Source organism: Mytilus galloprovincialis, chromosome 9 (genome assembly GCF_965363235.1).
Source record: "Mytilus galloprovincialis chromosome 9, xbMytGall1.hap1.1, whole genome shotgun sequence".
Lineage (NCBI taxonomy): Eukaryota > Metazoa > Mollusca > Bivalvia > Mytilida > Mytilidae > Mytilus > Mytilus galloprovincialis.
The window spans coordinates 24,653,294-24,679,608 of NC_134846.1; the positions used below are offsets into that span (position 1 = coordinate 24,653,294).

The following is a 26,315-nucleotide window of genomic DNA, read 5'->3' on the forward strand; positions in this document are numbered from 1 at the left end:
AGAAGCTCAATGTAAAATTTACGTCAAACATTAATGATATTATTAGCAGCTTTATCGGCCGGGGCAAAAACAAATTCCTTGGCAAGTACTTTTATTTTATGTTTGATACGAGGAATAGGGTTTTTATGGTTGTTGTTAAGAGTAAAATGTTCTTTAAAATGTTGAATACGTATATCAACTATGTTCATTAATGAATTAACAAAGGAGTCCAAAGATTTTTGTCAGCTTTTTTCCCGTTTTATCTATTTCAAACAGTAAGTACGGAGTGAGTCGTGAATGATATTACGACACTCATTCCAATTAAAAATTGACGGGGGACGATATTTAGGTCCTTTATGCGGCGTTCACAAATTGCCGATTATTGCTCCCGTTTGAGATCAGACAGCGGTAAGACGCGAAAAGTGAAAAAAAATCGGATTACTATCCTCAATTATCTGGAATGTCCTACATTGTCTGAACGCAGTCGTTTAAGTTCGTAACAGATTCCTACGGGTCGGGAATGATCCTGATAGTTCGGCCAAGCACCCGACAGTTAGGTGCGTCCCGTAACATTCGGGGAAACTGTGACTATGACGTGACAGATTCTGCTGTATCGGTTCAAAATCCTAACAATGTTCTGTGTTTTCTGGACGATGTCCTGTGGAACGGGAATGATCTGGAGAAATTATTCAATGCTGTTTTTCTACCGATTGAGTCCAGATTGCACAAAGATCTTGTCGATTGCGAACCGTCTTTGCCAAAACCGTTCCGGAACAGTCCAGTTATTAATACGAAATTCCTCAATGATACCCACTTCAGAGTCCCGACAATTACAGAAAGCAATACAACTGATACCAGACAAGTCCGTTTGCAATGCGATAGAGCGGACCGTGATAGGATTACGTTCCGACAGTACCTGATCATCCCGAGTATGCCGATAGTTTTCTAACGGATAACTTCCGTCAGCTTCGGTTCACTGTCCGATCACTGTCTGAACTCTGTCGGATTAAATTCGGTAGAATAGGGACGCAGTCGTGACAGACTCGGTCGAACTTTACCATGCGAAAGATAAAAATCGGATTAGAATCGGATTGAGAACGAGATTATCGGAACAAATTCGCTTGGAAACGGTTGAATATCGACGTTGCCAGAACAATATCTGATTGCTGTAGTGATTAAATTTTTTTTTACAAATTTTAATTAAATTTGAATTTCCATCCACGATTTACAGGATCTTGATCAGACTTTTGACAAATTTTAATCGGGAATGGTCCTGTCAAGGACGGCAGTAAAAATCGTGAATGTGTGACCCCAGCTTAAGTGAGGAATGATTTTAACTCTCGGTCTTGAACGATCTCATGTTATAACATAGAAAATGGGTCCATAACTGTTTTCGGAATTACTGCAATTACATGAAGTAGGTGTAGTTTTATTGATATTAGCTAAAATTTAGACTATTTAAGTTTATATCTTTCGACTTTAAATAACTGAATAATACTTACAAGATATTCTTCCGATGGCCAATTGCGGTGACTGATGGTTTTCAAAAATTGGTTTTCCCTGGAAAGAAAAAAGAAAATCAATTTAGGCACCTGGGTTATTATACCATTTTTTTTTTAGAAAAGAAGATAGAATGGGTAGGGAATTTACTTGAAATAGATATTCTTAAAACAATTTAAAACAATTCGCACTGCTGTACCCATTTCTAACCGAAAACCGAAGTAATACCCATCCTTTAAGGTAAACGTTTTGCTGAACAGACAATAATACTTGCAGACAAAGTGGCAATGATGACAGCACGAAACATTTTGCTAATTCAACCAAAAGTATTTCGCAACATGTTCCGCTCCGTTGAAAAATGTTTTTTTGTCCCATCCCCACTAAAATTAAATCCTAGACCACACCAGATGTTTTGTTTATCCGTGCTCAGAACCACCCCCATATTATGAGTAGGCCGAAAATTTTATGCATTAATATATGAATGGGCGTAGATCACATTCCAGTCGTATTTCGGTACCCATTTCTAACTGAAAACTAAAGTAATCCCACACCGTTTCATGTTGAATTGCTGCGGTTCCCCGGAAGGGAAGGATCTTGATGTAACAATCTGTTGTTAAATTGCTGAGAGCGTCAACGGAATGTGTACCACAAAGTGTTTTAGTGTAAGGGAAATATTTGCCTTACCTGCAGTGTTACGAAAAAAAATCATTTTGCCGGGCAGACAGAGACGAGTATTGTGCAGTATCGATCCGAACTGGCTTTTTCCGGATTTTAACCCCCCAATACCCCCCAAAAGATATTGAAATGGACACATAATAAACTTCGCTGGTCATTACCCATTTGTTGTATTAAACAATATTCGTGGATTTTATGTAAAAGAAATCGCGACACACAATTTCAACTCTATTCATTCAGTAATATAGAAGATAGACGGTATACTGGTAATACATTTTCAGTATACTGATGGTTATTTTATATGTTAAAAGCAAGACTTATAAGACTCAAACAAATTTGTAAAAAAGACTGACATACCTACAAGGATTAAAGCATTCACATTCTTCTTTTCTTTTCTGTTGTCTTTTTCGCTCATCATGCATACATTTCAGTTCTACCAACAAAGGAAAATTGTCATTTTGAGCGACTTTATCGGTTTTAAATACTTTCTCTAGTTTTTATTGTGATTGTGTTGTTACAACCTGTACATTTCACACTTTGACTTTAAAGTGGACTAATTTATAGTCAAAGAAATTGTGGTAGGAGTGCCAATGAGACAACTTTCCATCAAAGACACAATTTGTAATAGTTATTGATTTATTTCACTTGACAGGGCGGGGTTTAACCGAATCGCTTAATCGATTATCAATTTCGACCAGCGGTATACTACTGTTGCCTTCATTTATCATAGACCAGTCTATCTAAATATAGGTGTTTTAGAATAAAGTCATCAATGAAGTATCTTGTTATGGTCATTGATCCGGTCAAAAATATAAACACTATATGTCTACTTGCAAATTAAATAGTGAGACACAGCTTTAACGGAGTTTAAAAACATGTAATAATTGCCACAGTTTGGAAATTGGGGATATGAAAGACTAGAATAATAACTATGACGGCGGTTGCAAAATATGAATATCTCGATTTAAGCTACCCTGGATTTCTACCAAAATTTGACAGAAGCTTGTTTATATGAATATCTCTTAATTCTATAATGTTCATTTATTAGTAAAAAAGGTAAAAAAAAAGAATTTTTATTTACGAAATCTACATATTCTGATGATAAACAAGCTTTTTGGTAGAAATCCAGGGTAGTTTAAGAAAGTTATTAAAATTTTAAACATTTTAACCACAGAGTGAATGTTATGTAAACTGGTAGAAAAACTAAGTCCATTTATAAGTAAAATACGGATACTCAGGTTTATGTTTACCAAATTTGTTTTTGAATAGTATCTTATGATCATAAACAAGCTTCTGTTCAAGTATGGTAGAAATCCAGGGTAGTTTAAGAAAGGACGACGACTGAATGTAGGAGCGCTATGTCTCGCCATTTCGACAATAGTCGAAGGCTCGACAAAAAGTAACATACATTTATCTTATTTTATAATATTCATTTAATGTGACCCTGTGCTTAAACATCCCGTCATTGTGTTATTGTTCTATGATATAACTAATTTATTCTTGTCTTTAATTTTTGCCAATGTGCTTTGTCCATATGACTATGTGTTTCTTTGTTACATATAACGTGTGTGTACTTATAACACAATGTTTACTGCTGCACTCCTATTTCTGAAATTTTTACCTGTCATTTCTGTTTGTTTTGTTCACACATCATTGTCAATATAATTTTATACGACTGTCATACATATGTACAAGCGAGAGATTTAGCTAGCAATATAACCAGGTTTAATCCACTATTTTCCGAATGTATTACAATGTATATGTCTCTGGTAACCAGACTCTGGTTTCATATGTACAATGTTTTAATTACAAATAAAATGCCTGTAACAAGTCAGGAAAATGACAGTCATGTTATCCATTTGTTTTATGTGTTTGATATTTTTATTTTGCTGTTTGATTAGGGACTATTAGTTTTGAATTTTCCTCGGAATTCAGTTTTTCAAGAATTTGTTTTTACTATAACAAGAGTGCACACACTGAAATGTCTCGCCTTCGATAGTCCTAAGTATAAAGCTTTAACAACTGCCACATAAACTTAACATAAACCAAGATAGCTAAACAAAGACAAATGAACCATGAAAATGAGGTCAAGATCAGATGAACCATGCCAGGCAGACATGTACAGCTAACAATGCTTCCATTCAATAAATATAGTTGACCTATTACTTATAGTTTACGAAAAACAGACCAAAACACAAAAACTTAACACTGTGCAATGAACTGTGAAATTGAGGTCATGGTCAAATAAAACCTGCGGGACTTACATATAGATCATAAAATATTTCCATACACCAAATATAGTTGACCTTTGGCATATAATATTAGATAAAAAGACCAAAACTCAAAAACTTAACTTTGACCACTGAACCATGAAAATGAGGTCAAGGTCAGATGACATCTGCCCGCTAGACATGTACACCTTACAATCATTCCATACAACAAATATAGTATACTTACTGCACAAAGTATGGGAAAAAAAGACCAAAACACAAAAACTTAACTATAACCACTGAACCATGAAAATGAGGTCAAGGTCAGATGAACCATGCCAGGCAGACATGTACAGCTAACAATGCTTCCATTCAATAAATATAGTTGACCTATTACTTATAGTTTACGAAAAACAGACCAAAACACAAAAACTTCACTGTGCAATGAACCGTGAAATTGAGGTCATGGTCAAATAAAACCTGCGGGACTTACATATAGATCATAAAATAATTCCATACACCAAATATAGTTGACCTTTGGCATATAATATTAGATAAAAAGACCAAAACTCAAAAACTTAACTTTGACCACTGAACCATGAAAATGAGGTCAAGGTCAGATGATATCTGCCCGCTAGACATGTACACCTTACAATCATTCCATACAACAAATATAGTAGACTTATTGCACAAAGTATGGGAAAAATAGACCAAAACACAAAAACTTAACTATAACCACTGAACCATGAAAATGAGGTCAAGGTCAGATGACACCTGCCAGTTGGACATGTACACCTAACAGTCCTTCCATACACCGAATATACTAGCCCTATTGCTTATAGTATCTGAGATATGGACTTGACCACCAAAACTTAACCTTGTTCACTGATCCATGAAATGAGGTCGAGGTCAAGTGAAAACTGTCTGACAGGCATGAGGACCTTGCAAGGTACGCACATACCAAATATAGTTATCCTATTACTTATAATAAGAGAGGATTCAACATTACAAAAATTCTGAACTTTTTTTCAAGTGGTCACTGAACCATGAAAATGAGGTCAAGGACATTGGACATGTGACTGACAGAAACTTCGTAACATGAGGCATCTATATACAAAGTATGAAGCATCCAGGTCTTCCACCTTCTAAAATATAAAGCTTTTAAGAAGTTAGCTAACACCGCCGCCGCCGCCGCCGTAGCCGCCGCCGCCAGATCACTATCCCTATGTCGAGCTTTCTGCAACAAAAGTTGCAGGCTCGACAAAAATCGTTGGTATTTTTGTGAATTTACTTGCTATGTAAGATTTTTAATAAATTTAAAATTTTATTCATTTTGGAGCAGCCATTTTGTTCTGATATTCAGTACAATTTAATCATCATTATCTGGAGATAATCGGATAATAAAATCATATGAGTCAACTAATTTTCACAAGTACAAAATGTTAGCAGCAGTTCGTTTGAGTGGTCTGATAAAATGTGTATGTGAAGCAAAAGCTCATATGAGCATTTGCAAGTAAGGTTTTCAACATTCAAACTAGGTTAGTTTCATCAGAGACATTTATTGCAATGTAAATATTTCTCTGGTAACCAGATGGCATTCTGGTGTCATATGTAAAAATAAAATAATTACAAAATGCTCCGCTAATCTGCATATAAAAACCTCATGTGTGATAACTCTATTTCTAACGAATTTTATAATATACGTCTTTACTATCTAAAATAAATTCATATTTCATATAAATGTTAGAAATCAGCGTACTTAGTTTATTTCCTGACGATTTTCTACCTATTGATTATATATTTTTTTAATAAATACGACACACATGTTATCAACAAGGCAGAACATTATAAGATGTAGAATTACCAAAATCACGGGAATTTTTAATTTTGTCTAGTTCCACAAAACCTTAGAAATCAATTATATTTTTACCGGTGTTCAAGTTAACAATTTCTTCAAGTACATACGTGTGTGATTTGAACATACTTCAATTACGTCGGATGGCCTACGAATGATTTCCGTCGCTTCTGGTACATGACAGCCACATTTTTGGAAGGTCTTATTGTGGGAACACATAGTCTGACATAGCTAAAAATAATGCTTCATAGTAAAATTGTAAAATAAAATAACAATTCTTAAAAAAAATATAATTAAGGGAGATATGGGGGGAGAAAACATAGGTGACCATAACATATGGCTCTTCTTCAGAGCTGGCAAGCTTGCCTTCAATTCAAGATCTACTGTTAAAATTCATTATTCATCCGATGACACTAATGTCTTCTCAGTTTTCTATTAATCTTTACATTTAACATATGAACAACAGTGTGTAGTTTACAAATGCAGCATCAAAACATGAGTATGCAGTTCTTAATCAGATATTTTTGTAAACAGGTACAATTGATAATTAATTAATTACCTTTTTCTTGTTTTTTTTCAGGATGTTGCTTATATTATTCGACTCATGGTTTAACCACCCTAATTTCAACTTGATTTCATTTGTATATATAAGAAATTGATTTTAACTGACATATTGTTTTTAATTAAAAAAATGTTATGTACTCACATATCGAGTATACTTATATCCATATACGTCTTTATATTTGTCTCCACTACAATTTCCATATGGTTCATCTTGTCTTTCAATGGTAACCTAAACATTAGTGTAATAGTATTTAAATAACTATTAGAAGGCTCTCTTGAAGTTAAATGGTTGTTCCCAAATTATGCCGATAAAGAGGGTCGTTGCTTACAAGGAAGCTATTGAACCAAGGGGGTTCCAAATGGTAAAGTTAAGGAAATTATCCATTCGAATGTTTTACGAACGCCATCACGAGTTGGTTGACCATTTCGAATTGATGTGTTACACATAACACGGATATGTTTAAATTTTCGCAACCACAATCCCGTCCTCTTTTTCATCAATTGTAATATCACCGAATAATATATTTCAGCTTATTATCAGAAAAATCTTTGTATAGATTTTTTAAATAAACAATAAGAAACTGTAAGGCAATGCAACTGACTTCATATGATAACAAAGACAACAGTAAGAACTAGATTTGTAATTGCTAGCAATAATGGATGGCACCCTTCCCCCATTTTGAAAATTCCAAAGTCAAAGAGTGCATCTACAGATGTCTAGTAACATTTTTGCAAAGTTTCATTAAGTTTAAAGCATTTTGAAATTTTTGATATTTTTGCTGTTTCCATGGTTACGGCGGCCATTTTGAAAATTCCAACTTCAAAATGCAACTGTGCTTATGCTAGCTACTATTCCTGTAAAGTTTCATTCAGTTTGCAGCATATTAATTTTTGTTGTTGAAATTTTTTACCTTTTTGCATTGTTTCCATGGTAACAACAGCTATTTTGGAAATTCAAACTCCAAATGCCACATCTTACAATGTTGCTCATCGTTACTGTGAAGTTTCATGAAATTTGTAGCACTTTGAGATTTTTGGAATTTTTGGTGTAGTTTCCATGGCAACAGAGTAGTTCCAATGAGAGCCAAAATCATCCAAAACCTGTATATAGTGGGCACCTACATTCTATTAAAATATAATGATTCTGAGTTGAAGCATATCCAAACAGTTCACCAAAACCAAAAACTAGATTTTTTCACATTTGTTCTGTTTCCATGGAAACGGTAGCCATCTTGAACCATTCCATGCTTCCTGCAACTCTGCACGTGGGGGTCCTTATTATAGTAGAGTTCCATCGACATTGGTCCATTGGATTTCAAGAAATCCCCTGGACAAAATTTGTTGCAAGAAAAAAAATAATAAGAAAAAAAAGAAACGTAGAATAACAATATGTCACCCCAACTCCGTTGAGGGTGCCATAAAAAGTGATGAACTGTAACTGACTTTTCATATGATAACATGAATAACAATAAGAAAAAGTAAAGCATCGTAACTGACTTCAAATGATTACATGGAAAACAGTGCGTACAAGTAAGGCATTGTAACTGATTTTTCATAGGATAACATGGACAACACCGATAAAAAGCAAGGTATTGTACAAAACGCCGAACTCTGAGTAATATTCAAAACAGATGGTCCCTAATCAAATAGCAAAATATAAAGCCAAATTAAACCAAAACGAATGGTTAACAACTGTCATATTCCTGACTTGGTACAGGCATCTTTCTATGTAGAAAATGGTTATTTGAACCTGGTTTTACAGCTAGCTGAACCTCAAACCTGCATGACAGTGACATAAAATTTCATTATATTAACAACGCCGTGTGAAAAAACCAAACAGATATAACAGGTAAAAATGTTAAAAAAATAGGGTACAGCAGTCAAAATTGTGTCATAATCTTAATCACTATAAAAACAAACTAATATGCAGCAAAGAAACACAAAAGGCATATATGCAATGCACAATAGCAAAAAATGAAAGACAAGATAGACAAGGCAAATTAGCAAAAATGAAATCCAATCAAACAAAAAATCAAACATAGCACAATAAAACGACAACAGGATGGACGAGTACATACCCTTGTCAAGCGGATATTACAAAAAAATAGACTAAACAGCAAAAGTTATATTCAAAAAGTCAAACAAAAGAATAATAAAATACGTTATTAAGAGGATTAACAACGCCAGTACACAAACTCTATATTTCAAGACCATCGGTTATTATTTGTGAAGTTGATACAGAATATTTTTCAACAAGGTCTTTATATCTTTCGATTAACTTTATTTTTTTTAGAATGAACTGTTATCACAGAGATATGTCTCGCCTTTTTGTTATTTTAATAATGCAAATGTTGAAATTAAAATATTCTCCATGGAAATGAGATATGCCAATACTTATACAACTGCATAGTTATATCATTGACTTATCGCTAGTGGTTCCCCATAAACTGACCTAATCACAAATTAATACATAACAAGAGTGCACACGCTGAAATGTCTCGCCTTCTATACTAATCATTGATATTATGTTGATAATCCTAAGTATAAAGCTAAGCTTTATTACAACTGTCACATAAACTTAACATTAACGAAGATAACTAAACAAAGACCAATGAACCTTGAAAATGAGGTCAAGGTCAGATGAACCATGCCAGACAGACATGTACAGCTAACAATGCTTCTATACAACATATATAGTCGACCTATTACTTATAGTTTAAGAACACAAAAACTTAACACTGTGCAATGAACCTTGAAAATGAGGTCACGGTCAAATAAAACCTGCGCGACTGACATAAAGATCATAAAATATTTCCATACACCAAATATAGTTGACCTATGGCATATAGTATTAGATGAACAGACCAAAACTCAAAAACTTAACTTTGACCACTGAACCATGAAAATGAGGTCAAGGTCACATGACATCTGCCCGCTAGACTGTACACCTTACAATCATTCCATACAACAAATATAGTAGACCTATTGCATATAGTATGAGAAAAACAGACCAAAACACAAAAATTTAACTATAACCACTGAACCATGAAAATGAGGTCAAGGTCAGATGACACCTGCCAGTTGGACATGTACACCTTACAGTCCTTCCAAACACCGAATATACTAGCCCTATTGCTTATAGTATCTGAGATATGGACTTGACCACCAAAACTTAACCTTGTTCACTGATCCATGAAATGAGGTCGAGGTCAAGTGAAAACTGTCTGACAGACATGAGGACCTTGCAAGGTACGCACATATCAAATATAGTTATCCTATTACTTATAATAAGAGAGAATTCAACATTACAAAAAATCTGAACTTTTTTTTCAAGTGGTCACTGAACCATGAAAATGAGGTCAAGGACATTGGACATGTGACTGACGGAAACTTCGTAACATGAGGCATCTATATACAAAGTATGAAGCATCCAGGTCTTCCACCTTCTAAATTATAAAGCTTTTAAGAAGTTAGCTAACACCGCCGCCGCCGCCGCCGCCGCCGGATCACTATCCCTATGTCTCAAAATCTCAAATCTCCATGGAAATTAGATATGTCAATGCTTATACAACTGCATACTACTTATCATTAAACTACCACTATTGGTTCCCCATAAACTGACCTAATCACAAACTGATACATGAAAACTAAGCAAAAATTTCAAAGTCAATAGACCATGACTTAGGAGTTAGAGCCAAATAATCTCGATGGAAATAAGATATGCCAATGCTTATACAACTGCATACCAATTATCATTAACTTACCACTAGTGGTTCTCCATAAACTGACCTAATCACAAACTACATGAGAACTAAGCAAAAGTTTTAAGGTCAATAGACCATAACTGAGGGGGCGGGGCCAAATAATTTCCATGGTAATGAGATGTGCCAATGATAATACAACTGCATACCAAATATCTTTGACTTACCACTAATGGTTCACCATTAACTAGACATAATTGTGGTAAAGTGTTATTTTAGGATATATGTATTTTATATATAAGTAATACTGTAGTATTATATTATTGCATGGTTAAACTATACGGAGTGTATATTTCAGGTTCGCTCAGGTGTGACTTTTATCAGGTGTTTCAATTGTGTTTTATTGGTATTGATTAGTGGTCAATTCTTTGGCGGGAACTTTACATTTCTACATGGTCACTTTGTGTAATGGACACCAGTTTCATTGTCTTGTAAATTGTAATATTATATTCTATTTGGAGTTAGGTTTTCCTATTTATAAGGTCAGTTATTTTTCTTATACTAATATATTAATTATCTATCCTTCTAATTATATGTATGCATGATTTACGAATGTTATGAATAAATGCATGTTTGAATGATGTGTAGATGTGATATGCAAGTGTAACAATAGAAAACTTAAAAGAACTTTAAATCTCTTTAATAATTGTGCTTTTATGGTTAAAACAGTAAATTATATAAAACAGCTAAATTTCAGTAAATGGATTAAACTATTGAATTTTATTGAATGAATGTTTTATAATAATTTCAGATATTAAATAAATTCATAAATTGATAAAGATAATAACTATCTTATTTTGATATGCAGAATAGGTTAGTTATGAATTTAATATTTGTACTGCAGGTATATTCCATATTGATGACCCACCATGTCGGCATCAACCTGATGTGATCGTACTTTAATTGTATTCAAGCCTTCACAAATACCTGTGAGGTAGGTTGTTATGTTGAATCTATGTGCGTTTTGCTTATTGTATTGTCTGCTTTAGAAAGTGCTTTATGCTTTGTTTGCACGTATGTTCTTGCTTTGCATGTATATGTTATTTTTAAATATACTTATTAAATTTGGTATTTAACAGTTCATTGCATTACTGTTATAAAGTTTATTACTAATGCCTCGACATATGCATTATGACTAGATTTGGTATTTAGATGTATTCATGAGACAATAGAATTGGAGATCACTATTTCCGATTTAATGAAATTATATAGTATTCTTTTATTATTGAAATGTTTGGAAAAGTAAACAGTTTCCTTGTTCATAATTGTTAACATAATGTTTTAAATCTTTTATATAGTTACTTAATTATATTACATCCATTAATATAATGTATTGTTATTACAGGGTATTTATTTTGGATTACAATATAGAACGAAATAAAGAATCCATAACTATATATTGTCTTGGTGTATTCATTTGCCACGAAACAAGACTACATAATCACAAACAAATACATTGTTGACGCCGCCGTCGCCGACGCCGGAAACAGCATATCTATGTCTCGCTTTTTGACTCCGTCAAGCGAGACAAAAACCATGGACAACAATAAGGAATAGTACGCTAAGGCATTGAATTTGACTTCTAATATGATAACATGAACAATGGGAAATATTTAGGCATTGTAACTGACTTTTCAAAATAATAATATATCTTACCATGCGTATGCCTATATTTGTTTCACTTGCTGTTGGCACAAAAATCCCTCCCTCTCCTGGGTATGGGTAGGTATCACGGTCATGTATCTGTACTCGTGCCCCGTACCCTTCAGAAATCTGGTTGAGATATTCGAGTCTGTCCATATAAAGAACTATCGAAAGTCCTACAAGATTCAAGTTAATTGTATTGAAATGTAATGTTAACGTTTTTCAATGTTTTAAATCATTATAATTGCCAGATAAAATGCCATGAGACCTATGATAAATTTATCAAATTTCACTTCGCAATATCCTGTATTTGTTTTATGTTTATCAATCGCGTGGTCTTTAATATATATAACAGCCCTCTATCAAAAAATTGACTCTATGGTTTCAATTTTAATGGTTGAACATGATATATAAATTCTGGATTCTTTAAATTGTATTCATAAGTTGCAAAAACTAAACAAATTAAAAGTTTACCATTTGATGGTCCTGCTTTGGAAATCTTCCTATCTCCTGTCATAAGTGTGAAACAATTCCCATACACGTGGTGCGGTACTACCGTGAAGTTGCTGTAATATACAAATTTATAATTTTCAGATAGAAATACAAAATTATTCATTCTCCAAGATGAAGAACTTAAACAAATGGGCGCTTTTAACGAGACTGGTGTACACAGGGCTATTGTGTTATTAAAGATTATGGATTATTAAAATCAAGTTTATTATTCGTGGTTTAGAAATATGTAATTCTAAATAAGACAAAACAAAAAGGTAGTCAAAATTGACAATTGAAGAAGTACAATGCCTATATCATGGTTGAACAGAGAAGAAAATGGAAATAACATTAAAAACCCCATTTTGAATGAATTAAACATTTAAGAACATGACTCGTAGCAAAACATTTTGGGAAAACTCAACTGTTGTCTTCACACTTAACATTTCTGCTTGAAATTATCCGGAATCAAAAGCAAACAACTATATACCACTATGGAAGATTATTTTCTTCTGTTCTTCAATTGCCAGTTGACTTACACATAGTAAAATCAACATATGTAAGAGATTTTTACTTCAAATTATTTCGACAGAAAAAAAATCAATACAACATTCAATGAAAGCACGTTAAATTGATTTCTCCAACTTTATTAATTTCACCATTTTTATTGATTTCATTAGAAACTTTTTTTAATTGCCTCATATATTCAATTTTAACTGTCATATATAACAGTCTATTACACTGGGAACACATAAATTAAAACCAAAGACTGCAAAAGAGAAAAACCCATGCAGCGTCTAGCTGTACAGAGGAAATGTCTTATTTAATTAAAAAAAAAATTGGTAATTTTTTGCTTCTCTCGAATATGAAAGCTATGTTTTGTCCCTCTCTCTTCTTATATCAATTTAAATTAAATGAAGATACCATATATTGGATTTGAAAGAATATTCCCTAAGAGGGGAAAATGTAATAATAAAGTTGGGAAACAAATTATTGTCAAATATTCACAGAATGTATTAATACATATACTAAAGTAGACACATGGTAAATATTTAGTGTAAGTATCACCTTGCAAAACATTTAAATTTTCCAAGAGTACATGATATCAGCATATCTTCTATTTGATGTCCCATTTCTTCTTTGGTTGTACTGTAAAAAAAAATTAAAACAAAGAACTCAAATTAATAAATGTTTGGTTGGTAACTGTAGAGGGACGAGAGTAAATATGATTGTGCTAAAACATCTTGTCACCTTTATTCTACTACAGGAATCAAAATAAAATATATTACGATTGAATTGAAACAAGAGTACATATGTTGAAATGTCTCGCATACTATACTGACCTTTGGTTTTATGTTGATAGTTCTAAATATATAGTTTTCCAACAAGTATTTATGATTTAAGAAAATGAGGTCAGGTAAACCAAATTGGAAATATATGTACACCTTTAAACAGTAATCGAAAATAGATGACATATTGATTGTAGTATAAAGAAATAGTTCCAACCATGGGTATTTTGAAATGACCAAAGAACGACGAAATGAGGTCAAGGACAGATGAACCCTGTCGTCAGACAGACGACAGACAATTACACCTTAAAACCAATACATGCATCAAATATAGTTGACCAGTTATTAGCCAGGAAAAACATAGGCCAATGAAAATGATGTGAAGATCAGATTATACCTGCTTGACAGATATATTCACCTTGCAATCATTCCAATCATAGAATATAGTTGACCTATTGCTTAAAGTTTGAGAAAAATTGACCAAAACACAACTAGAGTACATACGCCTTCTTTAACTCGTTTTGTTAGTATCATATGTTTATTCCGTGTCTGATGTGATGAATTCAGCTGATGATTCATAACTATCTGCAGAATCTTCTGTAAGTGTATTTGAATTAGGCGGTGACAGAGGGCCATTTTGAAGAGTCTTTTCGACATCTAAATCATTAAAGTCAGGATATTTTTCTTTAAGCTAGGTTCACACTGCTGATCAGACCAATTCGATCAATCCCTATTAAGACAAATTAAGCAATCGAGAGACTGGTCTGACTCAATCGACAAGAATGTTCGGGTGGTCTACCTTGGTCGTCATCGATCTGACTTTCTACCCGAGAGTTTTTGACATGTCAAAAACATTTGAGTAAGGATCGAGAAGCCAGTCATTCGTGAAGAGATCGATAATTTGTCGAGTAGTGGTCGAATTGATCGGGAAAGGATCGTATGGAGATCGAATTTGGTCGGAATACAATTGGTTTACCGATCAGTATTCGATCATTTCGATCTTTGCTCGACTTATTTCCGATCATTTCCCGATCAACGCAAACCTGTACGATATGTGGTTCAGATTTACTCGACCAATACCCAATCGCTCCATAATCACTGCGACCTATATATTTTTTTCATCCCAGACCAACTGGACCAATACCCGATCTCTACGCGACCCCATTCGACAACTCTTCGATCTCTATACGGCCATACACGATTCTATTAATATGTGCGCCGCTTTGATTAACTCCCGTAACTTTTCTTCCGCAAAACTATGTTGTCTCTATTTATTTTTTAACAATGCACAAATTCCTCCATGTACAGTACGCGTCTGTACTTTTGCAAGGAGGTTTAAAATTTTAAAAGAGAGACAACAAAAGATACTAAAATAACAATCAAACTCAAAGGTCGAAAACAAACCGACACAGCCATAGCGAAAAACGAAAGCCGACGAGAAGACAAACATCAGTCTACATAGCACACCATAGAAAACAAACAAGAGTGCACACACTGAAATGTCTCGCCTTCTATACTAATCATTGATATTATGTTGATAGTCCGAAGTATAAAGCTTAGCTTTATTACCACTGTCACATAAACTTAACATTAACCAAGATAACTAAACAAAGACCAAGGAACCTTGAAAATGAGGTCAAGGTCAGATGAACCAAGCCAGGCAGACATGTACAGCTAACAATGCTTCAATACACCGAATATACTAGCCCTATTGCTTATAGCATCTGAGATATGGACTTGACCACCAAAACTTAACCTTGTTCACTGATCCATGAAATGAGGTCGAGGTCAAGTGAAAACTGTCTGACAGACATGAGGACCTTGCAAGGTATACACATATTAAATATAATTATCCTATTACTTATAATAAGAGAGAATTCAACATTACAAAAAATTTGAACTTTTTTTTCAAGTGGTCACTGAACCATGAAAATGAGGTCAAGGACATTGGACATGTGACTGACGGAAACTTCGTGACATGAAGCATCTATATACAAAGTATGAAGCATCCAGGTCATCCACCTTCTAAAATATAGAGCTTTTAAGAAGTGAGCTAACACCGCCGCCGCCGCCGGATCACTATCCCTATGTCGAGCTTTCTGCAACAAAAGTTGTAGGCTCGACAAAAACTTAGCAACACGAAACCCAATAAAACCTGGGATGATCTCAGGTGTTACGGAAGGAAAGTAGATCCTGCCTTTCGGCCCCAGAGAATGTTTAAAATATGAAAGTAATGACATAGAAATTAACAGCTATATGTCACCGTACGGTCGAATTTTTACAAACACTTTTTTCCTACACTTTTTAACGCAATTTCATATAAAAAAAGAGACGAAAGACAAATGAATTTTTATTTGAATTCGTGAAAGATATATGTAAACAGTTTCAGAAAAAGTATCCTCCAGGAGATTGAAATTCTATTTTTAGTCCAAATTTTGTGAAAACATGTGACATCTTTACCCCCTTTTTCCATATTATTAGTAAAAAAAAGAGCAGGTTGTTGCCATGGATACACAAAAAAGAAATATCTTGAACCATTCAACTACTGGGTATCAGATCTATGGAAATTACTGATTACATACATACATGTATGCACATATTTAACACAAACAGAAGGCTTAATTTGTTAGAAGGCAAACAAAGGGGAAGGTAAAATTAATGTATATTGCTATCTAACATATCGAGTGACAAATCTCAAGAAAAGAGCAGCAAAACTCCCATAACAAATCAGCGTCCTACTTTACTTTCAGGAAGTTTTTATAACTTTTATAATTATTGAGCTGCTGCAAATCTCTCATACTTTTGATTTTACCATTTGATTAGGAACTTTCCAGTTTCCTCGGAGTTCAGTATTTTTGTGATCACAATTTATATTGCCCACGCCGTATCAGCCATTGTATCATCTAGATTCTCTGAGCCCTTTGCTTTCTATCCCTTTTTGTTCATCTTCTATGCTCTCTTCAAGCTCCGTCAGAACTATTAACCTGTCTATCTGAGCTTTAACCAATTTGCCAAATAATCCAACTACTTTATTTCCATGTAGATACTTTAAATGTATAATTTTTCTCAGACATTTTGTGAACTACTGAATCGAACCAAATAAACGAAGAATGTGTCCATATGGGACACAGATAATGCCCCAGCTTGCATATAACGCTATAGAGAGTCATTACCCAAGAACGATAAAAGTGACGCCACCCAAATGTGCACTTGATCTGTGTTTTATGGTATTGAGCATAACTCCAACGTTTCATAGAATTTGATTTAGGCCAAATAAAATTAGAGAACGGAAACTAAATGTTGGGACGTACGTATATTACGTACTTACGGACGGACAAGGGTAACACTTAGTGCCCACTCCGCTACAGCGGGTGATATAAAAAATTCAGACGGTTTATACTGAAATTGTACATACCCGACTTTCCCTACGACCCCTATACGATCAAGTCGATCTGTTCTGGCCGAGATCAGGCGGAGATCGAGTATAGTTTATTTGGTCCAGCTAGTCGAGTAAAGATCGTGTAGAGATCGTAAATTGGTCGGAATCATCGAATATGTATACAATTAGTGGTCGGGTTGGAGTCGTGTTGGAGTCTTCAAGGGGTCGCGAATGGTCGATTTAAGTTCGTGTACAGTCGAATAGAAGTCGGGTAGAAGTCGTAAACATGCCCGATCAAGAATTTGGTTTCGCTTGGTCGTGGAAATTTGGACAATCGTGATCATCGAGTTGATCTGATCGGCAGTGTGAACCTAGCTTTAAATAGCTTTCGTAGAATGAGGTTGGTGTTTTCACCTGCACTTTCTGGTATTCCTGACACACGTACTATATATACTGCTATATGTTGTCTACTTTCTCCATCAAACGATTCTGACAATTTCCAGTTGTTCAACTCCGCCTTTCAATGGTTTTATTTAGAAATCAACACTAAAAAGATTTTATTTCTATACCAATTTTGATTCAACGGCTTCAGCGATTTTGCTCAGTCTTCAGTTTTCTATGTTGTGTTCTTTGAAGTTTGATTTTTTGTCTATCGGCCTTTTTCTTTTTGAGCCATGGGGTTGTCTGTTTATTTTCGACATATGAGTGTGAATGTTCCTCTGGTTTCTGTCGACCATCTTTTTATATTAGTATGGGAATCAACCCGGAACTTGTTAATAATTGGTAATATTAATTACGTAGAAAACAAAAGGGCCTGGGATGTTAATCAACACCATTGTCCTATATTGGCTCCACATAAATTTGAATTCTTAGATTCGTCGTTTTTCAGCCAAAAAACAAATAAGACCTTGTTATTTGTAGTCCAAATTATTTAAAGCTTAGTAAATAAACTCATCATAGAACCCAGGATTGAAATTTAATATTAACGCCAGACGCGCGTTTCGTCGACAACAGACTCATCAGTGACGCTCGAATAAAAAAATGTTAAAAAGGTCAAATAAGAGTACGAAGTTTAGAGAACAAAAGTTGAGGAGTTGAGGAAATGTTACTTTTAAATTTGGCATCAAAAAAGGATTTATCATCCAGATGTTATATGCATTCAATTAGCTATATCATTTCGAGTCCCAAAAAGTATTATAATAATCAAATCAACAATCTTACCGGTTTTCTTCTTTATATAACCCTCTGAATTTTTCTAACATCACAAGTCTCAGGTCTACTATGCTTCCAATATCATCATCAATATAGTAATCAGAATAGTCGTAATCAAGGTCTTCCTAAAATGTAGTAGAATGTAAACAATAAACTGTTGCCACAAATGTTTATCTGGCTTGTATTTAATTTTGAAGAAAATGTGAATGTTAATAAGATAAACTGTGGACACAAAGATGTGTCTTGGCTTTTTGTTATTCGATAGTATAACGTAAATATTTAATTAATGTGGCAATATTTAAACATTGAATATATAAACCATTCAAAGCAATGAACCATGGTGGTGTTTGACCAAATAACCAATAGAAATGAGAAATGCCAATGGTGATAAAGAAGTAGTTCCTAACTTTTTGTTTAATTTGTGCACAATGTAAAAGTTTCAAAGTTGATGATCCATGCTGAGTTGGCTGCGCCATAAAAAGACTTGCGAATGCTTATACAACTGCATACCCAGTATAATTGACTTAACATTAGCGGGTTGTATTCAAACTGTTTACAAACTTAACTAAATATGCGAAATATTAACTGTCAATAGACAATGACTATTAGGGCGGAGACAAGTAATTTCCATGGAAATAGGATGTACCAATGCAAATGTTACTACATACGAAATGTCATTGAAATACCACTATTGGTTTCACATACTTATACATGTAAAGTAAGCAACATTTTTATTTTACAGTTGGGTTACTATTATATTAATGTCAACAGGTTCTCAAATATGGAACAGTTTACCAAATGAAATAGAAATGAGTAATACACTTGTATCTTTTAAAACAAAATGTTACAAATTTTTCATCAATTGTGCAAATTGATATGCTTTTTCATTATTATTTAAATACAATTGTATATTGTGTATAATATAACTTTATAATACTCTATGTACTTATAAATATGTTATTATTATTTTGAGGACTTTCAGGAAGATTAGTTTTTAACTAATGGGATCATCCTCTTGAAATAAAGATTATTTATTTATTTATTTATTTATTTATTTATTTATTTATACATGCACTACACTGACATAAGCTGGGTTTTTTTTTTGGATGCCATGTTCGTACAAATTGTTGATTTTTTCCATTACGACAATGGTTACATGTAGGTAGCTCATTCCAGTTTTGGGCTGCATAATAACGAAACGATTTCAAAACATACCTGCCAGACCGGAGGCTCGGTAGTACTGTTGTTTCCTGAGGGAGTACTGTTGTTTCCTGAGGGAGTACTGATATCTCCTGAGGTAGTACTGCTCTGTCCTGAGGTTGTACTGCTGTGTGTTGTTCTCTAAAATTATACTTCTGAATTAAAAACATGACATTAACTTTGACTTCTGTGCGAATTATTTCAATAGTATATTCTTCTTATTTTTACAGAAGGTAGTTTTGAAATGAATTAAGAAATACGATAATATAATATAAACCACTTCTACCGTTTTGATGAGGTAACCGCTAAGAAACGATTGTCTGATAGAAAGCGCTTGACAGATAACACTTTAGTTTTTCATAAAATTGAAAGGGGAAATGGGGAACGTGTCAAATAGACAACAACCTGTCCAACGAGTAAAAAACAGCCGAAGGACACCAGTGGGTCTTCAACACAACGAGAAAATCCAGCACCCGGAGGCGGACTGCAAACCAAAAATGTACTAGTTCAGTTAACAAAGGCCGGAGGCTCCGGATTTGGGACCGAAAAAAATGCAGCGGGATGGAACTATACCTCCAGCCAATGTAGATCAAACAAATACTCAGCAATGCGCACGTTAAAACTCAGATTGAATTAAGTCCGATGTCAGAATTAGTAAAAAAAAAAGAAAGAAAAAACTAAGCAAGATGATAATGGCATAAAACACGGAAAATTACAAAAATACTGAACTCCGAGGAATATTCAAAAATCAAATGGCAAAATCAAAAGCTCAAACACATCAAACGAATGGATAACAACGGCATATTCCTGACTTAGTACGGGTATTTTCTTATGTAGAAAATGGTGGATTGAACCTGGTTTTTTATATATCTGGATAAACCTTTTACTTGTCACTGGGGTAAAGCTGATGACCGTAACTGCATTCACGGTCATCCCAAGATGTCGGATGAAAAATTAGGTCAGTATCTGTATTGTCTGTTAAAGTGTTTCTATATCATTTTTTTTACAAAACATACATTGGTACGATGTAAATGTATAAAAGATTCACATGAAAATCACAAATTACTACCGAGAAATGTGTATGAAAGAGGAAATTGGATTTAAAAAAATCGCTAAGATTACCGTAAATCATCATCAAAATATTTTCAAGATGACCGTAACATATAACAAGGATGACCGTGATTGGTAAAAGGATGACCGTAATTTGTAAAGGATGACCGTAATTAATAAAGGATGACTGTCAATTCTAAAAAATATCCGTATTTGTATTAACTTTTTTGTATCAAATGATTAATCGTGTTGCAATTTGTATAAAACGAATTTATAAGAGAGTATTATCCTATAGGTAGAAGAAAATAAGACGTGCTTCAAATACTTACATTAGTTCACCATATAAAGCCTCCAAATACAAGTCAGTAGATTTTTTTTATTTCTTGGATTCCTTTTAATGTCATATAATTACATTAGATATAAAAAAAAAAAGAAGATGTGGTATGATTGCCAACTGTCCACAATAGACCAAAATGACACAGACATTAACAACTATAGGTCACCGTACTGACTTCAACAATGAGCAAAGCCTATACCGCATAGTCAGGTATAAAAGGCCCTGATATGACAATGTAAAACAATCAAACGAGAAAACTAACGGCCTTATTCATATAAAAAACAAATATGTAACACATAAACAAACAACAACCACTGAATTACAGGCTCCTGACTTGGAACAGGCACATGTATACATTTATAATGTGGCGGGGTTAAACATGTTAGCGGGATTCCAACATTCCCCCTTACCTGGGAGAGTGGTATAACAGTACAACCAAAGAACGAACTATAAAAATCAGTTGAAAAAGGCTTAACTCATCAGAAAGATGTATGTTTCATTATAATACGTTATTCTGATTGGCTAACTGCACATCACGTGTTATTACTTAAGCAATTGCATTACACAATAAAACTTATTCTTGATAACACGAGGTCCCACAATAAAGTGCACAGGTGAATGAAATAAAAAAATAGATAAAATTCGTGTTTTCATGATACTAGCTAAAATATGTAATTATAAGTATTGAATGCTTCTTTTTGTAACTTCATTGGGGGTGTAAAAGCGTTGTCCGAAGTACATTTTGTATGAAGCGCGGAAATGCTTCTTTTTGTAACTTCATAGCGTTGTAAATGCGTTAACCGTGCGCACATTTTTAGAATGAAACGCTTCCGCGCTTCATACAAAATGTACGTCGGTCAACCCTTTTACACCCCAATGAAGTTACAAAAAGAAGCATTCAATTCTTAAATAATAGATCCACCTTTTTTAAAATGCCAATGTATGTACATCCATTGATATAATATCGTTTCAACTACCATTGCAAATGTTCTTTATTTCAGATGGTATGAATAGCGTATAACAAGGGGGAACCTTGTCAAATTGTATAAATAGAAATGTTATAACATATCAAGACAAATTTAGGTTTTAATCTGCTTCCTCTGGAACCATACACATGGGCTCGATTACCGGATATTCATATGTTTAATTTATGTTTTTTTTTCTTTCTTAAATTTTTCATCGTAACGCTGTCAATTTAGTATTAAAATTTTAATGTCCTCATCAATAAATATCACAATTTACTATCATTGTCATTAACTCAAAATACGGCATTGATTAAACATATTTATATCCGCTCCCCAAGCCTCTATTGAGACAAACTCAACAAAAAGCTATGAATACCAATACGGATTTTTCTTAGAATTGACGGTCATCCTTTAAAATTTACGGTCATCTTTGACCCTTGTTATGAATCGCTTATTCTATACGGTCATCTCGATTATGATTTACGGTCATCTTAGCGATTTTTTATCCAATTTTCTCTTTCATACACATTTCTGTGTAGTAATTTGTGATTTCCGTGTGAATATTTTATAAATTTACATCGTCCAAATGTATGCTTAGTAAAGACAAGAGTGCACACGTTGAAATGTCTCGCCTTCTATACTAATCAATGATATTATGTTGATAGTCCTAAGTATAAAGCTAAGCTTTATTACAACTGTCACATAAACTTAACATTAACCAAGATAACTAAACAAAGACCAATGAACCTTGAAAATTAGGTCACGGTCAGATAAACCATGCCAGGCAGACATGTACAGCTAACAATGCTTCTATAAAACATATATAGTTGATCCATTACTTACAGTTTAAGAAAAATAGACCAAAACACAAAAACTTAACACTGTGCAATGAACTGTGAAAATGAGGTCACGGTCAAATAAAACCTGCGCGACTGACATAAAGATCATAAAATATTTCCATACACCAAATATAGTTGACCTATCATGGCATATAGTATTAGATAAAAGGACCAAAACTCAAAAACTTAACTTTGACCACTGAACCATGAAAATGAGGACAAGGTCACATGACATCTGCCCGCTAGACATGTACACCTTACAATCATTCCAATCAACAAATATAGTAGACCTATTGCATAAAGTATGAGAAAAACAGACCAAAACACAAAAATTTAACTAAAACCACTAAACCATGAAAATGAGGTCAAGATCAGATGACACCTGCCAGTTGGACATGTACACCTTACAGTCCTTCCATACACCGAGTATACTAGCCCTATTGCTTATAGTATCTGAGATATGGACTTGACCACCAAAACTTAACCTTGTTCACTGATCCATGAAATGAGGTCGAGGTCAAGTGAAAACTGTCTGACAGACATGAGGACCTTGCAAGGTACGCACATATCAAATACAGTTATCCTATTACTTATAATAAGAGAGAATTCAACATTACAAAAAATATGAACTTTTTTTCAAGTGGTCACTGAACCATGAAAATGAGGTCAAGGACATTGGACATGTGACTGACGGAAACTTCGTAACATGAAGCATCTATATACAAAGTATGAAGCATCCAGGTCTTCCACCTTCTAAAATATAAAGCTTTTAAGAAGTGAGCTAACACCGCCGCCGCCGCCGGATCACTATTCCTATGTCGAGCTTTCTGCAACAAAAGTTGCAGGCTCGACAAAAATGATATAGAAACACTTTAACAGACAATACAGATACTGACCTAATTTTTCATCCGACATCTTGGGATGACCGTGAATGCAGTTACGGTCATCAGCTTTACCCCAGTGACTTGTATGACAGTTGAATCAAATTCCATTATATTGACAACGATGCGTGAACAAAACAAACTAATTAATAGGTAATCAAAATACTAAAGTACTGAACATCGGGTGACCGCAAGTTCTTGTGGATGGCCAAAAGCACTTATCACAGAAAAAAATCACATCTTTATTCCTGAAACTCAGGTTTATTATTATATTTGAGACAAGTTCGTGCGTGGATGATGAATGAATGACAGGAAATTCAACCTCGCCGTTATAACTATTACATGTATATTGTAGTGATACAAATCAGTATACACTGGTTTGTTGTTATATATTATATTCATTAGTTACATGTATATGTAATTTTCATCCATTTGTATATCGTTCTATCCTACTTTTGTAATAATAGTGCAGTGCAAGTGCATGGTAGACACTCTTCTGTAAAAATTTGATTTTTCTAAAAGATTGGATATGAGTAGGCATTCATATTTTCCCGCAAAACACATTCTTCCATGCAGGGTTAACGTTCGTTGACGGAGGTCTTACAAAACGTTCTTTGGGGATATTCTTCCGCATGCTTTGAAACATTTTTTTGGTACGTGTCACTGTGCATATATATGGTGTCACGATATCACAGTAGCATGGGTTCGAATCCCGGCGAGGGAAGAACCAAAAATTTGCGAAAGATCTAACATTGTTAAGTTGATGTTTAGACGAGTTATATATATATATAGATATTATCAATGAATTTTTACTTAAAACGACAAAACATTTTCATATTATAAATCTATGACCTAATAAGCAACACTCTGAGAGAAACATGCACCCACATATGTACGCGTCACCTTTAACAATGGGCACACGCCTTATATATACGCAACACACTGAGGGAAACGAGCACCCACACATGTACGCATCACCTTTAACAATGGACAAAGACCTTATATAGACAGGACACACTGAGGGAAACAAGCACCCGCACATGTACGCGTCACCTGTAACAATGGAACATGCCTTATATAGACGGAACACACTGAGGGAAACAAGCACCCACACGTGTACAAGCGACTTTAACAATAGAACATGCTTTTTATATACGCAACCCACTAAGGGAAACAAAGCCCCCACACGTGTACGCATTACCTTTAATAATGGACACACGCCTGATATATACGCAACCCACTGAGGGAAACAAGCACCGACACATGTACGCGTCACCTTTAACAATGGACACACACCTTATATATACGGAACACTCTGAGAGAAACAAGCACCCACACATGTACGCGTCACCTATAACTATGGACACAGGCCTTATATAGATGCAACACACTAAGGGAAACAAGCAACCACACGTGTACACGTCACCTTTAACAATGGACGCACGCCTGGTATATACGCAACCCAATGAGGGAAACAATCACCCACACGTGTACACGTCACCTTTAACAATGGACATAGGCCTTATATATACGCAACACTCTGAGAGAAACAAGCACCCACACATGTACACGTAACCTTTAACAATGGACACACGCTTGATATACGCTGTATGGGGTGATAATTTAGTTGCATTCGATTACCATTATAATTATAATAGGAAGATGTCTGACAGTGCATTGACTCAGTTCTTAGATGTATGGTGGCCGGATGCTATGGTATTAGATTTGGAAAAGAGAGGTTAGAACTATTACATTCTATATATAAGAATCACATGACAACAACCGTATGCTTTAGTTTTTCGTCATTATATATACCTGTGACTGTGTCGATGATTCGTACCCCCAAAAATCCATAGCTTGCAATTGTGCGGCAACTTGTTGGAGTTCTGCTGTAGCCATATATAGTTTACTCCTACGAATTGGATTCACGTTACAGATAGTCACTGCAGGAAAAATGAGGTTACTAAATCCCAATTCAATTTTTGTATTCACTGGATACTCCAGAAATTGACTAATAAGATAGTACAAGTGTGAGCTCATCCCAATAGTACAAGCGATGAGAAGACAGACCCAGAAGATCTTTTGTGCACTTTTTTTAGCACTGTATATGTAGAATACACCTTGCATAGATGTCTTCTCTGAAAATCGTGAAAAAAGACGTCTGAAAGACTTTGTGTTCCCTGCTGAGCCTATAGATGTTCTGCTTCTGCTTCTTCCATGTTTACCAGTACCACTCTTAAAATAAACGATGATTATTTACACTTTCTGTTAAATAAAACATAATACTCTATTATATATTGTATTATTCAGTTAAATCATTTTGTGAATAATACAAAGACTGAATAGATGTGTTTGTAAAATAAGACCGTAAAAGTTGCTTCTACAATTTTACTGGATCGTCTTGTAAGTTTTTACAGTTCTTGAGTCCAGCATGTCATAAATTTGATCCAAGAAGAAAATTCACCACCTAAGTCTTGTTTTTCGAT

At 34.3% G+C, this 26,315-nt stretch overlaps 1 protein-coding gene across 1 annotated transcript in view; it reads right to left on the reverse strand.

Moving 5' to 3' along the window:
• Positions 1–26,315, reverse strand: part of LOC143044687 (epithelial sodium channel subunit alpha-like) — a 43,127-nt gene that overhangs the window by 15,354 nt on the left and 1,458 nt on the right. Inside the window, exons 2-11 of the mRNA XM_076216752.1 lie at positions 25,645–26,064; positions 19,773–19,898; positions 18,567–18,682; positions 13,746–13,826; positions 12,663–12,754; positions 12,201–12,364; positions 6,926–7,012; positions 6,330–6,450; positions 2,512–2,587; positions 1,482–1,539 (exon numbers count right to left, since the gene is read on the reverse strand). Coding sequence (XP_076072867.1) covers positions 1,482–1,539; positions 2,512–2,587; positions 6,330–6,450; positions 6,926–7,012; positions 12,201–12,364; positions 12,663–12,754; positions 13,746–13,826; positions 18,567–18,682; positions 19,773–19,898; positions 25,645–26,064 — 1,341 coding nt within the window. The remainder of the gene's footprint in view (positions 1–1,481; positions 1,540–2,511; positions 2,588–6,329; positions 6,451–6,925; positions 7,013–12,200; positions 12,365–12,662; positions 12,755–13,745; positions 13,827–18,566; positions 18,683–19,772; positions 19,899–25,644; positions 26,065–26,315) is intronic.